This window comes from Eriocheir sinensis, chromosome 7, assembly GCF_024679095.1.
Source record: "Eriocheir sinensis breed Jianghai 21 chromosome 7, ASM2467909v1, whole genome shotgun sequence".
In the NCBI taxonomy this organism is placed as follows: domain Eukaryota; kingdom Metazoa; phylum Arthropoda; class Malacostraca; order Decapoda; family Varunidae; genus Eriocheir; species Eriocheir sinensis.
In genome coordinates, this window is record NC_066515.1 from 20,387,280 (window position 1) to 20,407,568 (window position 20,289).

The 20,289-nt window shown below is 49.3% G+C and overlaps 1 protein-coding gene across 10 annotated transcripts in view; it reads right to left on the bottom strand.

Moving 5' to 3' along the window:
* Positions 1–20,289, bottom strand: part of LOC126994411 (potassium voltage-gated channel protein eag-like) — a 159,633-nt gene that overhangs the window by 12,032 nt on the left and 127,312 nt on the right. For 5 of the 10 annotated variants that reach the window (XM_050853776.1, XM_050853725.1, XM_050853750.1 and 2 more), the window contains 8 exons: positions 19,911–20,213; positions 13,719–13,887; positions 12,024–12,278; positions 9,434–9,645; positions 4,556–4,706; positions 3,830–4,128; positions 2,510–2,625; positions 376–396 (listed from right to left, as the gene is read on the bottom strand). In XM_050853776.1, coding sequence (XP_050709733.1) covers positions 376–396; positions 2,510–2,625; positions 3,830–4,128; positions 4,556–4,706; positions 9,434–9,645; positions 12,024–12,278; positions 13,719–13,887; positions 19,911–20,213 — 1,526 coding nt within the window. The remainder of the gene's footprint in view (positions 1–375; positions 397–2,509; positions 2,626–3,829; positions 4,129–4,555; positions 4,707–9,433; positions 9,646–12,023; positions 12,279–13,718; positions 13,888–19,910; positions 20,214–20,289) is intronic. The other 5 variants (XM_050853741.1, XM_050853768.1, XM_050853755.1 and 2 more) reach the window with 3 other exon arrangements.

Sequence of the window (20,289 nt, forward strand, 5' to 3'; positions counted from 1 at the left end):
AAGAGGAGAGAAAGAGACAGAGGGAGAGAGGGAGAAAAATAATCAAAATAAGCTTGTAAGTGAACCTGACTGAAAGCTTGAAAGAGGAGAGAAAGAGAGAGGTCAAAAAGATAACATAAGCGAAGGAGTCTGAACTTGAATGAAAGCTTGAAAGAGGAGAGATGAAGGAGAGGTAAAATAAAGACAATATAAGCGTAATCTGAATCTGAATGAAAAGCTTGAAAAATTCCTCGCTTATGGTCATTCACGGTTAGGTTAGTCTGTGTCTCGGTTCATCCCGGTCACAGGCAGCAGAGGAACAGTAAGTTAGGTTAAGTTAAGCATCAGAGGGGCGAATCCTGTAGTAGCGAGAGGCGAGTCAGTCCAAAACATTACCTCCAGTTTTTCTCGTTGGCACTGGCGTCCAAACCACACCACAGCGGGGGGAGAGAAAATGTCAACAACGTAGGGATTCACGCTGGGTTAGGTTAGGTTAGGTTAGGGAGTGAAAGACAGGGAGGGTAACACACTGATTCACGGTTAGGTATTCATTCAATAAAGTAGAGAGGGAGAGAATGAGAAGAAAGGGAGGGTAACATATAGACTCACGCTGGGTTAGGTTAGGTTAGGTTAGGGAGTGAAAGACAGGGAGGGTAACACAATGATCCACGGTTAGGTATTCATTCACTAAAGTAGAGAGGGAGAGAATGAGAAGAAAGGGAGGGTAACATATAGACTCACGCTGGGTTAGGTTGGGTTAGGTTAGGGAGTGAAAGACAGGGAGGGTAACACATTGATCCACGGTTAGGTATTCATTCACTAAAGTAGAGAGGGAGAGAATGAGAAGAAAGGGAGGGTAACATATAGACTCACGCTGGGTTAGGCTAGGTTAGGTTAGGGAGTGAAAGACAGGGAGGGTAACACAATGATCCACGGTTAGGTATTCATTCAATAAAGTAGAGAGGGAGAGAATGAGAAGAAAGGGAGGGTAACATATAGACTCACGCTGGGTTAGGTTAGGTTAGGTACTGAAAGACAGGGAGGGTAACACATTGATTCACGTTAGGTTAGGTAAGGGTGGGTATTCATACACTAGAGAGGGAGAACGGGAGAAGAAAGGGAGGGTAACATACTGACTCACGCTGGGCTAGGTTAGGTTAGGTACTGAAACACAGGGAGGGTAACACATTGATTCACGTTAGGTTAGGTTAGGGTGGGTATTCATACACTAGAGAGGGAGAAAGGAAGAAGAAAGGGAGGGTAACATATAGACTCACGCTGGGTTAGGTTAGGTTAGGTTAGGTACTGAAAGGCAGGGAGGGTAACACATTGACTCACGTTAGGTTAGGTAAGGGTGGGTATTCATACACTAGAGAGGGAGAAAGGAAGAAGAAAGGGAGGGTAACATACTGACTCACGCTGGGTTAGGTTAGGTTAGGTTAGGGAATGAAAGACAGGTAGGATAACACATTGACTCACGTTAGGTTAGGTTAGGGTGGGGATTCATACACAAAAGAAGGAGGGAGGGAGAAAAAAGAGAGGGTAACATATATACTAACTCACGCTGGGTTAGGTTAGGTACTGAAAGACAGGGAGGGTAACACATTGATTCACGTTAGGTTAGGTTAGGGTGGGTATTCATTCACTAGAGAGGGAGAGAGGGAGAAGAAAGGGAGGGTAACATATATACTAACTCACGCTGGGTTAGGTTAGGTACTGAAAGACAGGGAGGGTAACACACTGATTCACTCTAGGTTAGGTTAGGGTGGGTATTCATTCACTAAAGTAGAGAGGGAGAGAATGAGATGAAAGGAAGGGTAACATATATACTAACTCACACTGGGTTAGGTTAGGTTAGGGAGTGAAAGACAGGAAGGGTAACACAATGACTCACGTTAGGTTAAGTAAGGGTGGGTACTGATACACTAGAGAGGGAGAAAGGGAGAAAAAAGGGAGGGTAACATATATACTAACTCACGCTGGGTTAGGTTAGGTACTGAAAAACAGGGAGGGTAACACATTGATTCACGTTAGGTTAGGTTAGGGTGGGTATTAATACACTAGAGAGGGAGGCGAAAGGGAGGGTAACATACTGACTCACGCTAGGTTAGGTTAGGTTAGGTTAAGCTCTGACAACAACACATTGACACACATTAGGTTAGGTTACATTAGGTTCTGCTATACTAAAGTGAATAGGGAGAAGAAAGGAAGGATGCTAGAAGTGGAGGACAACATACTGATTCACCCAACCACTCAACACACACACACACACACACACACACACACACACACACACACACACACACACACACACACACACACACACACACACACACACACACACACACACACACACACACACACACACACACACACACACACACACACACACACACACACACACATACATCCACCCACTCACTCATCCAACACAGCCATACACTTCACCCTTCCCCCCTACACTGCCTCACACACTTGGCTACCCGTGCTCACTAGGCCTCAGCACACCTGGCACACCTGCGCGCCTCACCTGGAGAAGATCTTCCTGACGAGGTGGTCATGGCTAAGCTCCTGTTGCGGCTCGTGTTTGCGCCTCTCCGCCAGCTCCTTCTCCCGCCGCACGTCGCTCACCTTACGGAAGATGAGCTGAGGAGACGAGGAAGGCACAGGTTAGGTCGTAAAAGGTTTTGGAAGGCGATTGAAAGTGAAGAGACTAAAGGGCCATATTCTTAAACATTTCAGCGCCCAATCTCACATACTTGACAAGGTTTTCGTAAGAGTCTTGAGCATTGCCACGGGTAGTTTTATGACCCTGGTGGTAGTGTGACCCTTCCTCTGTCCCATGAACCTAAAAAAGACATTCAGTACAACCCGACTGATCTCATTTTTGGCCTTTGGATGTAGGTGATGTGAGAGGAGTTTGGGTTGTATAATGAGACATCGCCGCCCAAGAACACATGATTGACAAGGCTTTCGTAGGAGTTGTGCGCATTTCCAGGGGAAGTTTTATGACCCTGGTGGTAGTCTGACCCTTCTTCTGTACAATGAACCTAAAGAAACACACATTATAACCCGATTGATCCCCTCTTTGACCTTTAGAAATAGCTGATGTGATGTGGCAAAGTGTCTTGTAATACCAGACTAAGGGACATCTTCCTAAACATTTCAGCTTCGTAGGGAGTTTTATGCCCCTGGTGATGGTAGTCTGACGAAGCTTCCGGACCATGAACGAGGAGAGATGTTCATACAAACCCATTTCATCCAATTTTCGGCCCTTGGAAATAGTTGAGGTGAGAGGCGAAAGGCTAGATTATAGATTATATTAGACTGTGATAGACTATAGAGATGAGGACGAGGAGATATATCCATGCAAACCCGTTTCATCCAATTTTCGGTCTTTGGAAATAGTTGAGGTGAGAGGCGGAAGGCTGGATTATAGATTAGATTAGACTGTGATAGACTATAGAGATGAGAACTGTTGCTAGTGTCTGCATCACCCGGAAAGACAATGTTATAAGGGGTACGATCCTTTGCTAGCTCTATCAAATGTCTGTGTTTGAGAATATGGGCTCAAGTGTTAAGGGTCCTTGGAGGGCGTTTGAAGATGAATAGACAAAGGAACGTAGTCTTTTAACATTTCGGCGCCCTAGCACTCACATTTGGGAAGACTTTCGTGCATGAGATAATGTACGAATGACTAGCCGAGGAGAAAAAGACAAAAAGAAGCCAACATATGGTCTTAAAAGGTCATTTACAAGCGTCTAAAACCGTGAAAGTCATCCCAAACCTCTGAGGACGACGCTAACCTCTGACCCAGCCACCTCACAACGACCCGGCGCTAGTGACTCACCCGGTGCCGGAGGTTGTAGGTGAGCACAAGATTCCGGGCGAAGGAGTTGGCGAAGGCGTGGTAGAAGTCCAGCACCTCCAGCAGCTTCTCCCTCTTGATGGCGTGGAGGTCGCAGTAGGTGAGCGCTCGCACGTTGGCGGCGCTCTGGCCCACCGTCGGGTCCTTCCAAAAGGTGTCCCCGAAGACGTCACACTTTCCGAGGATGGCCACCACCTCGTCGTCCTGGATCACCTCGAGCGAGCCCGTCACGATGAAGCACAGCGTGTCCAGCGACTCCCCCGTGTGGAACAGCAAGTCCCCTGGAACGATGCTACGCTCAGACGGGCGGGGGCAGGAGGGGGAGGAGACGGACAGGCACGGGGCGGGGACGTGGAAACTAAGGGAGGAGCTTACCTTACCTTACCTTACGTTAATTACCTTCGCTTAACTTACCTTGGAAACTGAGTAAGGGAGGAGTCATCCCTAACCTAACCTCACCTCACTTAACTTGTTTACCATACCTTACCTACCTTCCCTTCCCTTCCCTTCCCTTCCCTCCCCTCCCCTCCCCTCCCCTTCCCTTCCCTTCCTTTCCTTTCCTTTCCTTTCCTTTCCTTTCCCTTCCCTTCCCATCCCTTCCCTTCCTCTACCTTCCCTACCCTACCTTACCTACTTTACTTACCTCAACTCCCCTCTCTACCTTACCTACCTAACCTTACCTGCGAAACCAATCACTTCGGGACTCACCTGGCGCCGAGTGGCTCATCGTGAAGTGCATGGCCAGCGCTCTGAGACACCCATCCGAGGCGAGGCGGAAGGCGGGGTGCTCATTGAAGACCTTCCGATTCAGATGCACGCAAATATCCGCCTTCATATCCTTGGGGCAGTAATTGAGAACCTGGGCGGGAGGGGGGAAAGAGAGAGGAACCAATTAGTAGAGCGCAGGTGATCTCAGGTGTATGCGCAGGTGAGGTTGGTTAGGGCAGGTGAGTGGGCAACTAATGCAATCACGTGCTGGAAGGTGAGAGGGAGAGTGTAAAAGTAGCCGATGGAATGAAGCAGCCGATTGGTGGAGTTAGATTAAAAGTTTACGTGTACACTACCAGACGCAAGACAAACACGCGAAGGAGGATTTAAGGGGAAGGAGGAGGAAAGCAGGGAGAGGAAAGCAGAAGGAGGAGGAGAAGGAGGAGAGCATTTTTTTTTTGCATCAGAGGACACGGCTCAAGGGCAATAAAAAGACAAGCACGCGAAGGAGGATTTAAGGAGGAGGAGGAGGAAAGCAGCAGGAGGAGGAGGAGGAGGAGGAGGAGGAGAGCAGATTTTTTTTATTACATCAGAGAACACGGCTCAAGGGCACTAAAAAGAGTACAAAAAAAGCCCGCTACTCGCCGCTCCTATAAAAGATAAAAGTATAAGGATAGAGGTATAAGGATTAGGAGGAGGAGGTGGAGTAGGAGGAAAATAATGAGGAATAAGATGGAATAAAGGAAAGAAAAGGAATAAAAAAGGATGGAATATTGTTAAGAGGAGGAAGAAAAGGATGAGGAGGACGAGGAAGAAAACGAGGAATAAGAACAAGTAAAAGAAGAGAAAGGAAAAATAAAAGGAGGAGGAGGAAGAAAATGAAGGAAGGAAGAGGAGGACAAAAAAAAAGAAGAGGGAGGAAGATGTAAAGAAAACCAGACACATAGAATAGGAGGAAGAGGAAAAGGAGGATGAAAAAGAGGAGGAAGGAGGAAAAGAGAAGAAAAAACAGGAAAATGAAAAAAAGAAGGAAAAAAGAACCAAAAGAGAAAAAAAACGTGAGGAGAAAGAAGACCAAAAAAAAAAAGGAGGAGGAGGAGGAGGAGGAGAAGGAGGAGGAGGAGGAGGAGGAGGAGGAGGAAGAGAACATGCAGGCAAAGCACACAATAACAAACCGAAGACCATGAACAGGATACGAAGAAGAAGAAAAAGAGGAGGAGGAGGAGGAGGAGGAGGAGGAGGAGGAGGAGGAGAAGGAGGAGGAGGAGAAAGGTGGGGAGGAGGGGGAGGAGGGGGGAGGGGCTAGAGGAGGCACCAGAGCACTAACAAAGGGTCTGAACGTAAGGGACTGCAAGGGGCTAGACAACGGACGAACGAACTAACAAACACCAGGGGCCCCGGGGTAGTCACGTGACCCGGGGCCTCGTGGGTCACACTGAGCCCCGAGGAGACCCAGATGACGGGGCTATACGCTGCTCTGGGCCTAACGACCGACTGGGTGACTGGGGGAGGGTCTAACTGGGTGAGTGGATGACTGGGGAAGAGGATGATTGTATAGATGATTGAGAGGATGACTGGATGACTGGGGGATCGTGAGAGGCTGATTGTGTGACTGCGTGGGTGACTGGATGACTGGGGGAGGGTCTGACTGGGTGACTGGATGACTGGGGAAGAGGAGGATTGTATGGATGACTGGCTGGATGACTGAGTGACTGGGGGATTGTGAGGGACTGACTGTGTGACTGCGTGGGTGACTGGAGGACTAATTGGGACTGACTGGATGACTGAGGGGGCTGAATGGGTGATTGGCTAAGATAACTGGATGGACTGAGTGGGTGGAACGGATGAGTGTTTGAGTGGGGGTCTGACTGGGTGAGTGACTGGTTGGGCGATGAACTGACTGGGTGACTAACAGTGTGATGTCTCTGGGTGATTTTACGTGGTTTGGATGACCTGTGGATGACTAACTGACTGGATGGGTGAGTATACCGTGCGAGTGACGAACTGGATGAATGAATGGGTGAGGGAAGGGATGACTGGGAGGTTGACAAGTGGATAGGCGGTGATGGTGACTGGATGGTGACTGTTCTAATACCAAGGTTGGGAGACTGACAGGTAAATGAGGATAGGTGATGGTGTTGATGGTGGTGATGACGGTGGTGGTGGTGATAATGGTGGTGGTGATGGTGGTGATGATGATGATGGTGTAGTGATAACAGTGATAATGATAATGATAGTGACGACGCTGGTGATAATGGAGATGACGGTGTTGATGGTGTTGATGAGAATGGTGGTGATGGTGGTACTGGTGATGATGGTGTTGGTGATGATGACGACGCTTACCTCAGTCCAAGCGTGAGGGGGGAAGGCGGAAAGGTAACTCCCCCCATGAGCCACTCCAAGAAGAGGGAGGAGAAGGGGGGGGGGGGGGCGGTAGGAGTGGCTCATCCCGCAAGACTGCCTCCCGCGGTGGCCAGCGGGGTCCCTTCTGGCTCACGGCGAGGCGGCAGAGTGCACAGTGCCTGAACATGCCATGCTGTGCCGGGCAGGAGCAGCAGCAGCAGGAGCAGGAGGGGCAGCAGCAGCACTCTCGGTCCCGCCCCAGGAGGGAACCCGCGTCTCATACTAGTGAAAAGCATGCAGGAGTATCGCGGCCAGAGACAAGACCCGCGCCACGTCCCTCCTCCCGAAGAAAGGTTCAGGCAGAGCGGTAGAATAGCAGTGTCTGGCGACCTTCCCCTCAGGCGCCATGTTGGGATTGGAAGAGCCGCGCGAAATTCAAATTGACGCTAAGATCAGTGTTTTTTTTGTGTGCTTTGGGTATGTCTTAAAGATTCTTATAATACCTAGAGCAGAAAAAACACCGAAAGAGCCGCGCGAAATTCAAATTGACGCTAACATCAGTGTTTTTTTGTGTGCTTTGGGTATGTCTTAAAGATTCTTATAATACCTAGAGCAGAAAAAAACACCGAAAGAGCCGCGCGAAATTCAAATTAACACTAAGATCAGTGTTTTTTTTGTGCTTTGGGTATGTCTTAAAGATTTTTATAATACCTAGAGCAGAAAAAACACCGAAAGAGGCGCGCGGAATTCAAATTGACGCTGATATGAAGAGTTTTTATGCTGTATGTACTACTTCGAGATTCTGACCACACGGAGAGCACAAAATCACTTCTATCTGTTACAATTTAAATTAACCAAAGAGTCTCGCGAAATTGAAATTGGCGATGATGCAATAGTGTTCAGTGTAGTTTGGGTACGTCCTTGAGACCCCGACCACACGTAAAGCACAAAAAAGCACCATTGTATCGGTATCAATTTGAATTTCGCGCCACTCTACCCAAATCGCCGCGCGAAATTCAAATTGATGTATGATAAGATGGTGTTTAGTGAGCTCTAGGTCCCTAAATAAGTTGGCTCAGCAGCAGTTTGTATTTCACGTGACTTTTTAGGTGTTACAATAGTGTTTTTTGTGTTCCAGGTACTTCGAGATCCAAATGATACCAAAATCACAAAAAAATTAGTCTTATCAGCTCCAGTTTGAATTTCGCGCGGCTCTTTGGGAAGCAACATGGCGCCTGTGATAAGGGTGTCCAAACGCCTCTTCCACGGCTCTGGGTTCAAGCAGGATAAGGCGGAATGGGAGGAGACTGTAAAGCCATGGTCCAGGGAGGGGGGGGGGAGCCTGCCTCGGTCTCTCTGGTGGTGTGGTGTGTGGTGTGTGGTGATGTGGTGTGCGCGACGCCACACTACACCCACATCTGGTCAGGGGCACTCACCTACTTGTCACCTACACGTCAGGTCACTACAAGGGCCACGTCAGGTCACGGGGGCAATGTCGCGTAGCCAGAGGTCAGGTCAAGGTCAGAGGTCACCTGCCATGCTGCCTCTCTGCTTACGAAGGCCGAGAACAAACTACTGAGGAGCATTCAAGAGAGGAAGAATCTTTAAATGCTGAGTTTTTAGCGTCCACGAGAGGTAAAAAAAGTGAGGATTTTAAGAGGTAGTAAACAAGCTCTTAGTATTGCTATCTACTGCTGCTCATGCTTCTTAACTTACCTGGCTGGCTCATTGGTCTGCGGGGTTCGAACTGTGGTCTACGCTAGGACTAATTTATAAGCCAAGGTGAGCCTCAGAACCAGACCAGGTGTAGTGTGTGTGAGGAGGTTGTGTGTGTGTGTGTGTGTGTGTGTGTGTGTGTGTGTGTGTGTGTGTGTGTGTGAGAGAGACAGAGAGAGAGAGAGAGAGAGAGAGAGAGAGAGAGAGAGAGAGAGAGAGAGAGAGAGAGAGAGAGAGAGAGAGAGAGAGAGAGAGAGAGAGAGAGAGAGAGAGAGAGAGAGAGAGAGAGAGAGAGAGAGAGAGAGAGAGAGAGAGAGAGAGAGAGAGGCGGCTGGCTGAGTGGTGTTCTTGGTCGATAAAAACAGACGAAAGAGAGAGTGGAGGAGGAGGAGGAGGAGGAGGAGGAGGAGGAGGAGGAAGAGGAGGGACGAAAGAGGAGGAGGAGGAGGAGGAGGAGGAGGGACGAAAGAGGAGGAGGAGGAGGAGGAGGAGGAGGGAGAGGAGCATCATCACCATCATCAGCATCGGCAGCCTCCTCCTCTCACTCCCTCAGGCAACCAAAACTCCCACAACCAAACTAGGAAAAAAAACACCTCCCACCACCACCAAACAACCAACCAAAAAATATCTCCCAGCGCCACCAAACCAAAGCAAAACCACCCGAACCACCAAAAAACTCCCATCACCAACCAAGCAAACAACCCAGAACCACGAGATAACTCCCAAAACAAAGAAATAACTCGCAGCAGCACCCCCATCACCTCCACCCATGCTTTTCACTGGTATAGAGTTGGCCATCGCGTTCGGGGTCATAGGTACCTCGTTTTCTACCTTGTTGGTGTCGATGCCCTTAGTCATGGCCCACGTCGAGACCACGTAGTCCATGACCCGCTCAGAAAGGGCCTTGGGTACCTCGTGTAGCTTCATGAACTCCCTCACGTTGTTCAGCATCTCGTGGTACTTCGCTGTCGCCGAGGTCATCTGCTGGATAATGGTGGTGACGTGGCCGAAGATGGTGGCGTAGAGGAGCGCTGAGGAGAGGAAGAGAAGAAGAGGGTATGAGGGGGAGGAGTAGGAGGAGAAGGTGTGAAGATGCAGAAAAATGTACAGATGATGGTTGTTAAGTGGGCGAAGATAGTGGCGTAGAGGAGCGCTGAGGAGAGGAAGAGAAGAGGATATGAGGGGGAGGAGTAGGAGGAGAAGGTGTGAAGATGCAGAAAAATGTACAGATGATGGTTGTTAGGTGGGCGAAGATAGTGGCGTAGAGGAGCGCTGAGGAGAGGAAGAGAAGAAGAGGGTATGAGGGGGAGGAGTAGGAGGAGAAGGAGTGAAGATGCAGAAAATGTACAGATGATGGTTGTTAGGTGGGCGAAGATGGTGGCGTAGAGGAGCGCTGAGGAGAGGAAGAGAAGAAGATGAGGGTGTGAGAGGGAGAAGGAGGAGGAGAAGGTGTGAAGATGCAGAAAAATGTACAGATGATGGTTGTTAAGTGGGCGAAGATAGTGGCGTAGAGGAGCGCTGAGGAGAGGAAGAGAAGAAGATGAGGGTGTGAAAGGGAGAAGGAGGAGGAGGAGGTGTGAAGATACTGGAAAAGAATGAACAGATGATGGTTGTTACGTGGGCTAAAATAGTGGCGTAGAGGAGCGCTGAGGAGAAGAGAAGAAGAGGGTGTGAGGGGGAGGAGGAGGACGAGGAAGTGTGAAGATACTGGAGAAGAATGAACAGATGATGGTTGTTACGTGGCCGAGGATGGTAGAGTAGAAAAAGAGAGGAAGAAGAGGGTGTGAGGGGGAGGAGGAGGAGAAAATGAGGTTGTGAAGATGCTGAAGACGAAAGAAGAGGAGAGGAAGTAGAAGATCGCTATGAGGGTGAGGGAGAGAATCAGGGAGTATGAGGAGGAGGAAGAGAAGAAGATGAGGGTGTGAAGGGGAGAAGAAGGGCAAAGATGGTGACATTTAGGAGTGCTGGGAGAGGGAAAGACGATGGTGTGGGGAGGAGGAGGAGGAGGAGAAGGTGGGAGAAAAAAGAAGAGGAGGTATGACGAGGTAGAGATAAGAGGAAGGTGTCAAGATGTTGGAGATGGAGGAAGAAGAAGGAAGAAGAGGAAGTTATGATAAGGAGGAGAAGAATGTGTAAAGATGCTAGGGACGGGAGATGAAAAGATGACTACAATATGGAAGATGTGTGGATGCTGGAGGCGACAATAAAAGAAGATGCTGGTGATAAAACTGAAAAGGAGATGAGGAAGATACGAGAAGGAGAAGAAGGTGTGAAGATGCTGGGGCTGGGAGATGAAAAGATGAGTAAAATATGGAAGATGTGAGGATGCTGCAGACGACACTAAGAGAAGATGCTGGTGATGAAACTGAAGAGAAGATGAAGATACGAGGAGGAGAAGAGGGTGTGAAGATGCTGGGGCTGGGAGATAAGAAGATTTTAGTGTAATGAGAAGATCTATGGATGATGGAGACAAGAGAGAAGATGCTGATGGTGAAACTGAAGAGAAGATGAGGAAGATATGAGGAGGAGAAGAGTGTGAAGATGCTACGAATGGGAGATGAGGAGATGAGTAGAGAGACAAGAGAGAAGATGCTGCCGATGAAATTGAAGAGAAGATGAGGAAGATATTAATAGAAGAGACTGAGAAGATACTGGGAATGGGAGATGAGAAGATGAGTAGAGAGACGAGAGAGAAGATGCTGCCGATGATCTTCTTAATAAGCTCTTTAGGACGATGAAGATGTGTATTCAAGAGGAGTTAAGAAAGTAAGGTTAATAGGAAAAGAAGAATTAAAAAGAAGAGCTAATTTAAATACCTGTAAAGAGTCAATGTAATTAGCAAATACCTGAAGACTTAATGATGGTAAGAGGCACAGGTATGAGGAGGAGGAGGAGGAGGAGGAGGAGAAGGAAGGGAATGAGAGTGGAGAGGAAGGAGGAGGAATTCAGGCGCGAGGGAATGTTTGTTCTTAGTGAAGCGGAGCAATTTACTGACGAGAGAGAGAGAGAGAGAGAGAGAGAGAGAGAGAGAGAGAGAGAGAGAGAGAGAGAGAGAGGGAGAGGGAGAAGAAGAAGGAGAAGAAGGAGGAGGAAGAAAGAAACAGGTAAAACACATATATACACACACAATCCCTTTTCTCCCTTCTCACATCCCATCTACTCCCCCACTCCCTCCCTCTCCCCAGCACCCCCCCTCTCTCCCCTACCTCTCCCTTCCCTCCCCCTCTCTCCCCCTTCCTCTCCCTTCCCTCCCCCCTCCCCCTTCCTCCCCCCCTCACCCCATATACACACACAATCCCTTTTCTCCCTTCTCACATCCCATCTACTCCCCCCACTCCCTCCCTCCTCTCCTCCCTCCCCTTCCCCTTCCTCCCCCCTCCCTTCCTCCTCCCTCACCCCTCAAACCCACCTGCAATTATCATCATACAAATGGTAAATATCTTCTCGTTGTCCGTCTCGGCCGCCACGTTGCCAAAGCCCACCGAGGTCATACAGGTCATGGTGAAGTAGAGGGAGGTCACGTACATGGTCTTCTTGGTGGGCCCTTCTATGAGCTCGAGGGTGTGGGAGCCGTTGGAGGGGATGTACTTGTAGGGGGACTGGGTGACGTTCGCGAGTTTCCACAACCACGAGTACTGGATGCCGTTGTCTGCGTCGCTCTTGCCTGGCGGGGGAGAGAGGGAGGGAGGGAAAGAGAGGTTAGGTTAGGTTAGGTTAGGTAAGGTTATGTTATGTTAGGTTAGGTTAGGGAAAGTTAGGTTAGGTAAGGTTAGGGAAAGTTAGGTTAGGTAAGGTTAGGTTAGGGGAAGTTAGGTTAGGTAAGGTTAGGTTAGGTAAGGTTAAGTTAGGTTAGGTTAGGGAAAGTTAGGTTGGGTAAGGTTAGGTTAGGTTAATCTCTCTCTCTCTCTCTCTCTCTCTCTCTCTCTCTCTCTCTCTCTCTCTCACACACACACACACAAGATGATGTTAAGTTATATATTTCCAGCGTTACAATTTCCTATATGTGTGTGTGTGTGAGAGAGAGAGAGAGTGAGAGAGAGAGAGAGAGAGAGAGAGAGAGAGAGAGAGAGAGAGAGAGAGAGAGAGAGAGAGAGAGAGAGAGAGAGAGAGAGAGAGAGAGAGAGAGAGAGAGAGAGAGAGAGAGAGAGAGAGAGAGACCTTTAAAACTGTTCTCTTACACTGAGAGAAAGGGAGAGAGAGAGAGAGAAGTTATGTAGTCCAGCGTTACTATTTCGGGTATGTACGTGTGTGTGTGTGTGTGTGTGTGTGTGTGTGTGTGTGTGTGTGTGTGTGTGTGTGTGTGTGTCTGTCTCGAGGGAGGATGAGAGACGCGGATCATGTGTCAGTTGTGTGGTTAATTCTGCAACCCTGGCGCCGCGGTGACGGGGAGACACACACACACACACACACACACACACACACACACACACACACAGACAGAGAGAGAGAGAGAGAGAGAGAGAGAGAGAGAGAGAGAGAGAGAGAGAGAGAGAGAGAGAGAGAGAGAGAGAGAGAGAGAGAGAGAGAGAGAGAGAGAGAGACAAAGGTAGATAAATGGCCAGGCAGACACAGACGGACGTATAGCCAGAGTTCTTTATTTTCTTTAGCCCTGTCACCTTATGAGTAAAAACAAACACAAATAGAATACAAACAGACACAAACGTAACTATTCCTTCATTCATCCTAACAAACAGAGAGAGACAGACAGGAAGGGACAAACAGACTTAAGATATACCACAGTACCCCCTCTAACACACAACACACAAACACACAAAAACACACATACCTATACTATCCCAAACGAAAAACAAAGAAACAAACATACACTCACGCAACACAACACGAAGTAAACACACACACAAACACACAAAACACACACCTATCTATGCTATCCCAAAACGAAAACACACACACACACACACACACACACACACACACACACACACACACACACACACACACACACCACAACACAACACAACACAACACCGCCCCCCCACACACACAAACACCCCCCACACATCCTCACACAACCCCTCCCTCACCCCACAATCCCCCTCACAGACCCCACTTACCCAACCCCCCGCCACCCCGCAACACTCACCTATACTATACCAGATGCAGGCGAGCCAGTGCGCCACCAGCATGTAGAAACACAAGAGCAACACAAGCATGGCGGCGCCGTACTCGAGGTAGCGGTCCAGCTTGCGCACCACTCGCCCTAACCTTAGGAGTCGAACCACCTTGAGGGCTGAGAAGAGGGATCCGATGCCCTGTGTGGGTAGAAGGGGTTATAGAGGGGGGTGGGTCTCCTCTTATAAGTCCATGTTGCCTAGTGGAGCTTATGAAGGGTCTGGGATGTCGTGTATAGGTTCATTTTGGTTTAGATCCCTTTAGGTAAGATTTTAAAAGGGATTAGATGTCTTGTACGTCCATGTTGCCTAGTGGAGGTTTTAAAAGTGGTTGGGTCTCCTCTTATACTTCCATGTTGCCTAGTGGAGTGATTAAAGGGTCTGGGATTGTGTGTATAGGTTCAAATTGGTTTAGATCCCTTTAGATAAGATTTTAAAAGGGATTAGATGTCTAACACGTCCATGTTGCCTATTGGAGTTTTCAAAAGGGGGTTCGAGCGCCTACTGGTGTTTAAAAAGGGGTGTTGGATTGCGTGTATAGGTTCAAGTAGGTTTAGATCCCTTTAGATAAGATTTTAAAAGGGATTAGATGTCTTATACGTCCGTGTTGCCTAGTGGAGTCTTTAAAAGGGGGTCGATCGCCTACTGGTGTTTAAAAAGGGGTGTTGGATTGTGTGTATACGTTCAGATAGATTTGGATCCCTTTATATAAGTTTATGAAAAGGACTCGATCTCTTACGACAGTACCTGCTTGCCTAAACGAGCCTAGAAAGGTGTGTGTGTTCAAGTAGGTTTAAATCCCTTCAGGTAAGGTTATTTATGGAATCCGATCTCATTATAACACCTGATTGTCTTTATAAGTTTGGAAAGGTGTTTGAGGCTTTCCTTGCGTAGGTTCATAATGCTTTACGTAGTTTCAGATCGCTTAAAGTAAAGTTATAAAAAAAGAATGTGATCTCTTAATACAATACCTGATGGCTAATATGAGTTCTGGAAAGGTGTGTGTGGGTGTTCATATGTACTTTCAGGTAACTTCAGATAAGGAATGAAGCAAAAACAAACTTCTCCTAACGTTAAGCCAAGAATTCGCTCCCTGTATGGAAACTTCTTAAACATGACATTCTTTACGTTCCATTGCCGTGGGAGGGATTTGGGAGAGGGAGAGAAAGGGAAGGGGAGGAGAATACACAGGTCTGGGGTGCAAGTACTTGTTTCTCCCCTCCTTTGTCTCCCCTCTTTGTCTTCTCCTTTTCCGACCTATTAAACCTGGTGAATGGGATGGCAGGAAGGGAGGGAGGGAGAGAGGGAGTGTGTGTGTGTGTGTGTGTGTGTGTGTGTGTGTGTGTGTGTGTGTGTGTGTGTGTGCGTGCGTGTCAGTCAGTCAGTCAGTCAATCAGTCACCCAGTCAGTCAGTCAGTCACCCAGTCAGTCAGCCAGTCAGTCAGTCACCCAGTCAGTCAGCCAGTCAGTCAGTCACCCAGTCAGTCAGCCAGTCAGTCAGTCAGTCACCCAGTCAGTCAGTCAGTCAGTCAGTCACCCAGTCAGTCAGTCAGTCAGTCAGTCAGCCACCCAGTCAGTTACTCAGTCAGTCAGTCACCCAGTCAGTCAGTCACCCAGTCAGTCAGTCAGTCAGTCAGTCAGTCAGTCACCCAGTCAGTCAGTCAGCCAGTCAGTCAGTCACCCAGTCAGTCAGTCAGTCAGTCACCCAGTCAGTCAGTCAGTCAGTCAGTCACCCAGTCAGTCAGTCAGTCAGCCAGTCACCCAGTTAGTCAGTCAGTCAGTCAGCCAGTCACCCAGTCAGTCAGTCAGTCGGTCAGTCAGCCAGTTACCCACCCACCAAGTCAATCAATCATCGTTAGTCAGTCAGGCAGTCAGTTAGTCAGTCAGTCAGTCACCCAGTCAGCCACCCACCCAGTCAATTAGTCAGCCAGTCACCCAGTCAGTCAGTCAGGTGGTGCGCAAGATGGCGTGCGTGGAGCCGTCAGTCATGAGTTATAAACGGCAAGCCTTCCTTCTGTCTCTCCTTTTTCTGCGTGATAAATATGTGCAAGAAACAGAGAAATGGCTTGGTGCGCACAGGGAGGAAGGGGGGGGGGGTGCTCGGGGGGGGGGAGGCTCGTTAATTACACGTATCCAGGTGAAGCGGCAGGTAACATACGTGGGAAAGACCCGTAGCCGCCCACCTGTACCCCCCACCTGTACCCTACCTGTGTTCACCTGTGCAATCATTTTAATTACCCGAAGCGCCACGTCGATTTTTAAACGTTTGATTAGATAAATGATACGTGTTTTAGGTTGATTGTGTGCAGGTGTAACGATATTTTTTGTGTGTTTAATTAAAGGTGAACCAGGTGTGTACGCGTCAGGTAGGTGGGTGGGAAGTTGGGTGTTGGAAGGTAGAAAAATAGGAAGGAAGGTAGGAGGGAATGAAGGGAAGAAGGAAAGGGAAGAGAGGGACTGTGAAAAAGGGAGACAGTGAGGGACAGAAAGAGGATCGAAGCGATAAAATGAAAGAAAAGAGGAAAAGGAAAGATAAGGATGAAGGAAAGATAAGGAAATGAAGGAAGGAAGAAAAGTGAAGAGAGGAGAAATGTGAAAAAGGAAGACAGTGAGAGATAAGAGAGAGGACTGAAGGGATAAAATGAAAGAAAAGAAGAAATGGAGAGAAGACGAAGGGAATGATAAGGATGAAGGAAAGATAAGGAAATGAAGGGAAGAAGAAATGGGAGGAAAAGGAATGCGAAAAATGGAGACGATAAGTGATAAAGAGAGGATTGAAGGGATAAAATGAAATAAAAGAAGAGAAAGAAAAGACGACGAGGGGAAAAATAAGGATATAGGAAAGATAAGGAAATGGAGGGAGGAAGAAAAGGGAAGAGAGATAATGCGAAAAAGGGAGACAGTGAGTTATAGAGAGATGACTGAAGGGATAAAATAAAATAAAAAAGAGAGGAAATGATGATAAAAGGAATGATAAAAGGTAGAGGGGAAGGTAAGTAACTATAAGGAAAAGAAAAGAGAAGAGGGGGATTGTGATAAAGGGAGACGATGAGAGATAGAGAGAGGACTGAACGGATAAAATGAAAGAAAAAGAAGAGAGGCATTGATGATAAGGGGAGAGATAAGAGCTAAAAGGGAGACGATGAGAGATAGAGAGAGGACTGAAAGGATAAAGAAGAGAGGAAATGATGATGAAGGGAGAGATAAGAACCACGTTAATATAAGGAAGAGAGCGAATGTGATAAAAGGGAGACGATGAGAGATAGAGAGAGGACTGAAAGGATAAAATGAAAGAAAAGAAGAGAGGAAATGATGATAAAGGGAGGGATAACAGCTAGGTAGGCAGTTAAAAGGGAAAGTGGGAAGGAAAGTACAGGTAGGTGAGAAGGTAATTAGTTAGTCAGGTAAGCGTTCAAATACCCTAGATTAGATCACTCTATATATACTCCTGATCAATTCTTCCCTGGTGTAATTTTATGAGTGTTATATTAGAGTGAACACCTGAGTTTAATTATGCAAGGCGAGGCAGACAGGTGGGCAGATAGGCAGGGCAGGTGAGATAAGATTAATAGAAATAACGAGTTTTTTTTTACCTCGATTTCATGATAATTTGTCCCTTTTTGTATTGGTTGTTGAATGTGCATGATGGTGACACACTTAGAAGGGTAGGACACATAAGGACACGAGGGGACACATGAGGATACAGGGGGGACACATGGATACAAGGAGGATAATGACAAACAAGAAAGAAAGAACAGAACGCATTATCATCATCATCATTATCGTCATCATCATCATCATCATCATCTTCACTGAGGTCATTTTCCCCTCCGTTTAGCGCCGAAAATGAAGTCAAACAAGGGAAACAAGAGGAAAATAAAGAGGAAAATAAAGAGGAAAATAAAGAGGAAAGTTGCTCAGTTATCATTTTTTTACCCCCAAACTCTTGCGTCCGTGTATGCTAATTGTGTTTGTCTTGTTTTGTTTTCTTTATGTTGTTGCGGTTTTTTTTCTTCCTCTTTCTCTCGCTTTCTCTCTCTCGCATTGTTCATTGGAGTCCCGCGTGAATGCTCTGGTGTTTGTGTGTGTGTTTGTTTGTGTATTCGTTTCGCGTTCTCGAGTGTTGGGAGTTTTGTGTTTGGTTAACGAGGTCATGTCAGGTCAGCCAGGGAGAGGTGAACGCTGCTGGCTGGCTGGCTGGGACTACGCTGATTATTGTTATTGTTGTTATTGTTATTGTTGTTCTTGAGGTCATGTCAGGTCAGGTAGGGAAAGGTGAACGCTGATTGGCTGTGACGGAGGGAACAACTTAATGTACACCACAAAACTACATTGCTTATTGTTATTGTTATTATTATTGTTATTGTTACTACTGTTGTTATTACTGCTTAAGGCGGCTCTGTTTACGAAAGGTTTGCTTATTTAATCAAACACGAAATTATTATTTATAACTGAAGCCGCGGCAGCGTGGCGGCGCGAGGCGCGGCGCGGGGCGGAGCGGAGGGAGGCAGCGCAGGGTGGCGTCCCTCCCGTCGCCACCGCCACCACCTCCGCCGCCGCCGCCGCCACGGTGTCCGCGGCACATTATTTAGGGCCTGCGGGGTGAGGGTGCGGGGCAGACACTAGCTGGGGTGCGGGTGTGTCTCACGGGTGTTGCTGCTGCCGGGTGCCGGGTGTGGCGGGTGCAGTGCGGGTGCCGTATGTGTGTGTGTGTGTGTGTGTGTGTGTGTGTGGCCGTGTGTGGCTGGTGTGTGTGAGTGGTCTGTGTGTGTGGTACAGACAGGACACCCGCGAGTGTTAATATTAAGACATACATGGAGTCCCGCTCCTTCCCTGCCCCGCCGCCCCCGCCGCCGCCGCCACCACAGCGGCGGTGCAGGGGGCGGCATGGCGCAGCGCCGGCCCCCAGGTAAACCGCAGCACCCGGGGGTGCCGGGGTGACGCTGGGGGCCGCTGGTCAGGAGCTTCCACGGGGGTCAAGGGTCATGGAGTGACTGACGCTCTAGTGTGCCGTGGACGGCTGGGGGAGTAAATGACCCGTGGGGGGGAAGGGACACTCTCCGGGAGCCCCGAGCCCTGTCCAGGGCACCTCACCTGCGGGCGTGGGGCGGGGCGCAGCGGCCCCGCCGGTGGCTGCAAGGAAGGTTATCTTACAAGGCGAGCAGCGCCGCGAGGCGGCAAGACTCCCACCGAAGCCACTTGTACTGAGGCGGCGAGGCAAAGCTCGGCGTGACGGCCCGGCAGGGCGGCGGCGGTGAATGTACAAGTGGGTTCGTTGGGCACCCCCGTGACGAGAAGGGCAAGGCTGGGGAGCTGGGCGCCGCGCCCCGCTGCTCCGTCACCTCCCTGCAGCGGGGCACGGCGACCCGGCGGGGGACTGTGTGGGGCGGCCGCCGACACCCAGGCGGCGCCAGCGGCCGAGGTGGCATGTGTGTGTGTGTGTGTGTGTGTGCCGGCGCGGTGACGAGGCGGGCTCGTCCGCGGCTTGGGGCGTTCACACACTGTACACTACTGGTACTGGACTGGTACTGGCACACATGTGAACAACAACAACGACAACAACTACATGAAAGTGCCACCGGGCAAGTGACGCCGGCCAGCCAGCGGGGAGGTGGGGGGAGGGAGTGACTGACAGGTGTGGGGGACACAGGATAGGTGTTGCGGGTAAACACGTGGCGCTGAGGGCACGGACGGGTGTTGACGGGCCAGCAAGCGGGGGGGTGGGGGGAGGGAGTGACTGACAGGTGTGGGGGACAGAGGATAGGTGTTGCGGGTAAACACGTGGCGCTGAGGGCACGGACTGGTGTTGACGGGCAGGGGAACACACAAAAGGGGGTGAGAGGGCTATACACAGGGGAGACAACACACTACTGTGAGTCGGGGCTGTGGGGGGGACAGTACCAGGAGGGGGTTGAGAGAAGCTGTTTGTGTGTGTGGAGGGAGGGTCAGGGTGGGGTGCTGTCACGGCGGCGGAGGCTAGGAGGAGCGGGGAGGGCGGCGTGAGGGTGGAGGCAGCGTGGTTGGGGGGTGGGGGAGGAGTCTCGGTGGTAGGGGGCTGAGGGGGGGTCAGCATCAGCGTCAGCGGGAGCAGCAGCAAGAAGCGCACACAAGTCCTGGACACTTACTTTATCATTCACTTCGCCTTGAGAGCCACACTTACTTACATCTTCATCGTGGTCAAAGGCGTTGAAAACATCGTAAGGGAGGCACGACAAGAGGTCTATCAGAAACCACGATTTGAGATAGTTCATTCGTATTATCTTAGGGTCAGACACCACCTCGCCGCCGGGCCCAACGAAGGTCGTGTGGAAGTTGAGCACGATATCGATGAAGAAGATCACGTCCACGATCGAGTCCACCACCAGCAGCGACACGTCCTCCGAGGTCTTGTACTTGAAGGCCACGTTGTAGGGCACCATGATGGCCGTGTAGAAGGTGAGGAACAGGATCACCCAGTCCCAGATGGCCTGACGGAGGGGGCGAAGGAGGGAAAAGATATTAGTAGAAGGAAGATGATGGAATATGTATCTTCCTACACAATCT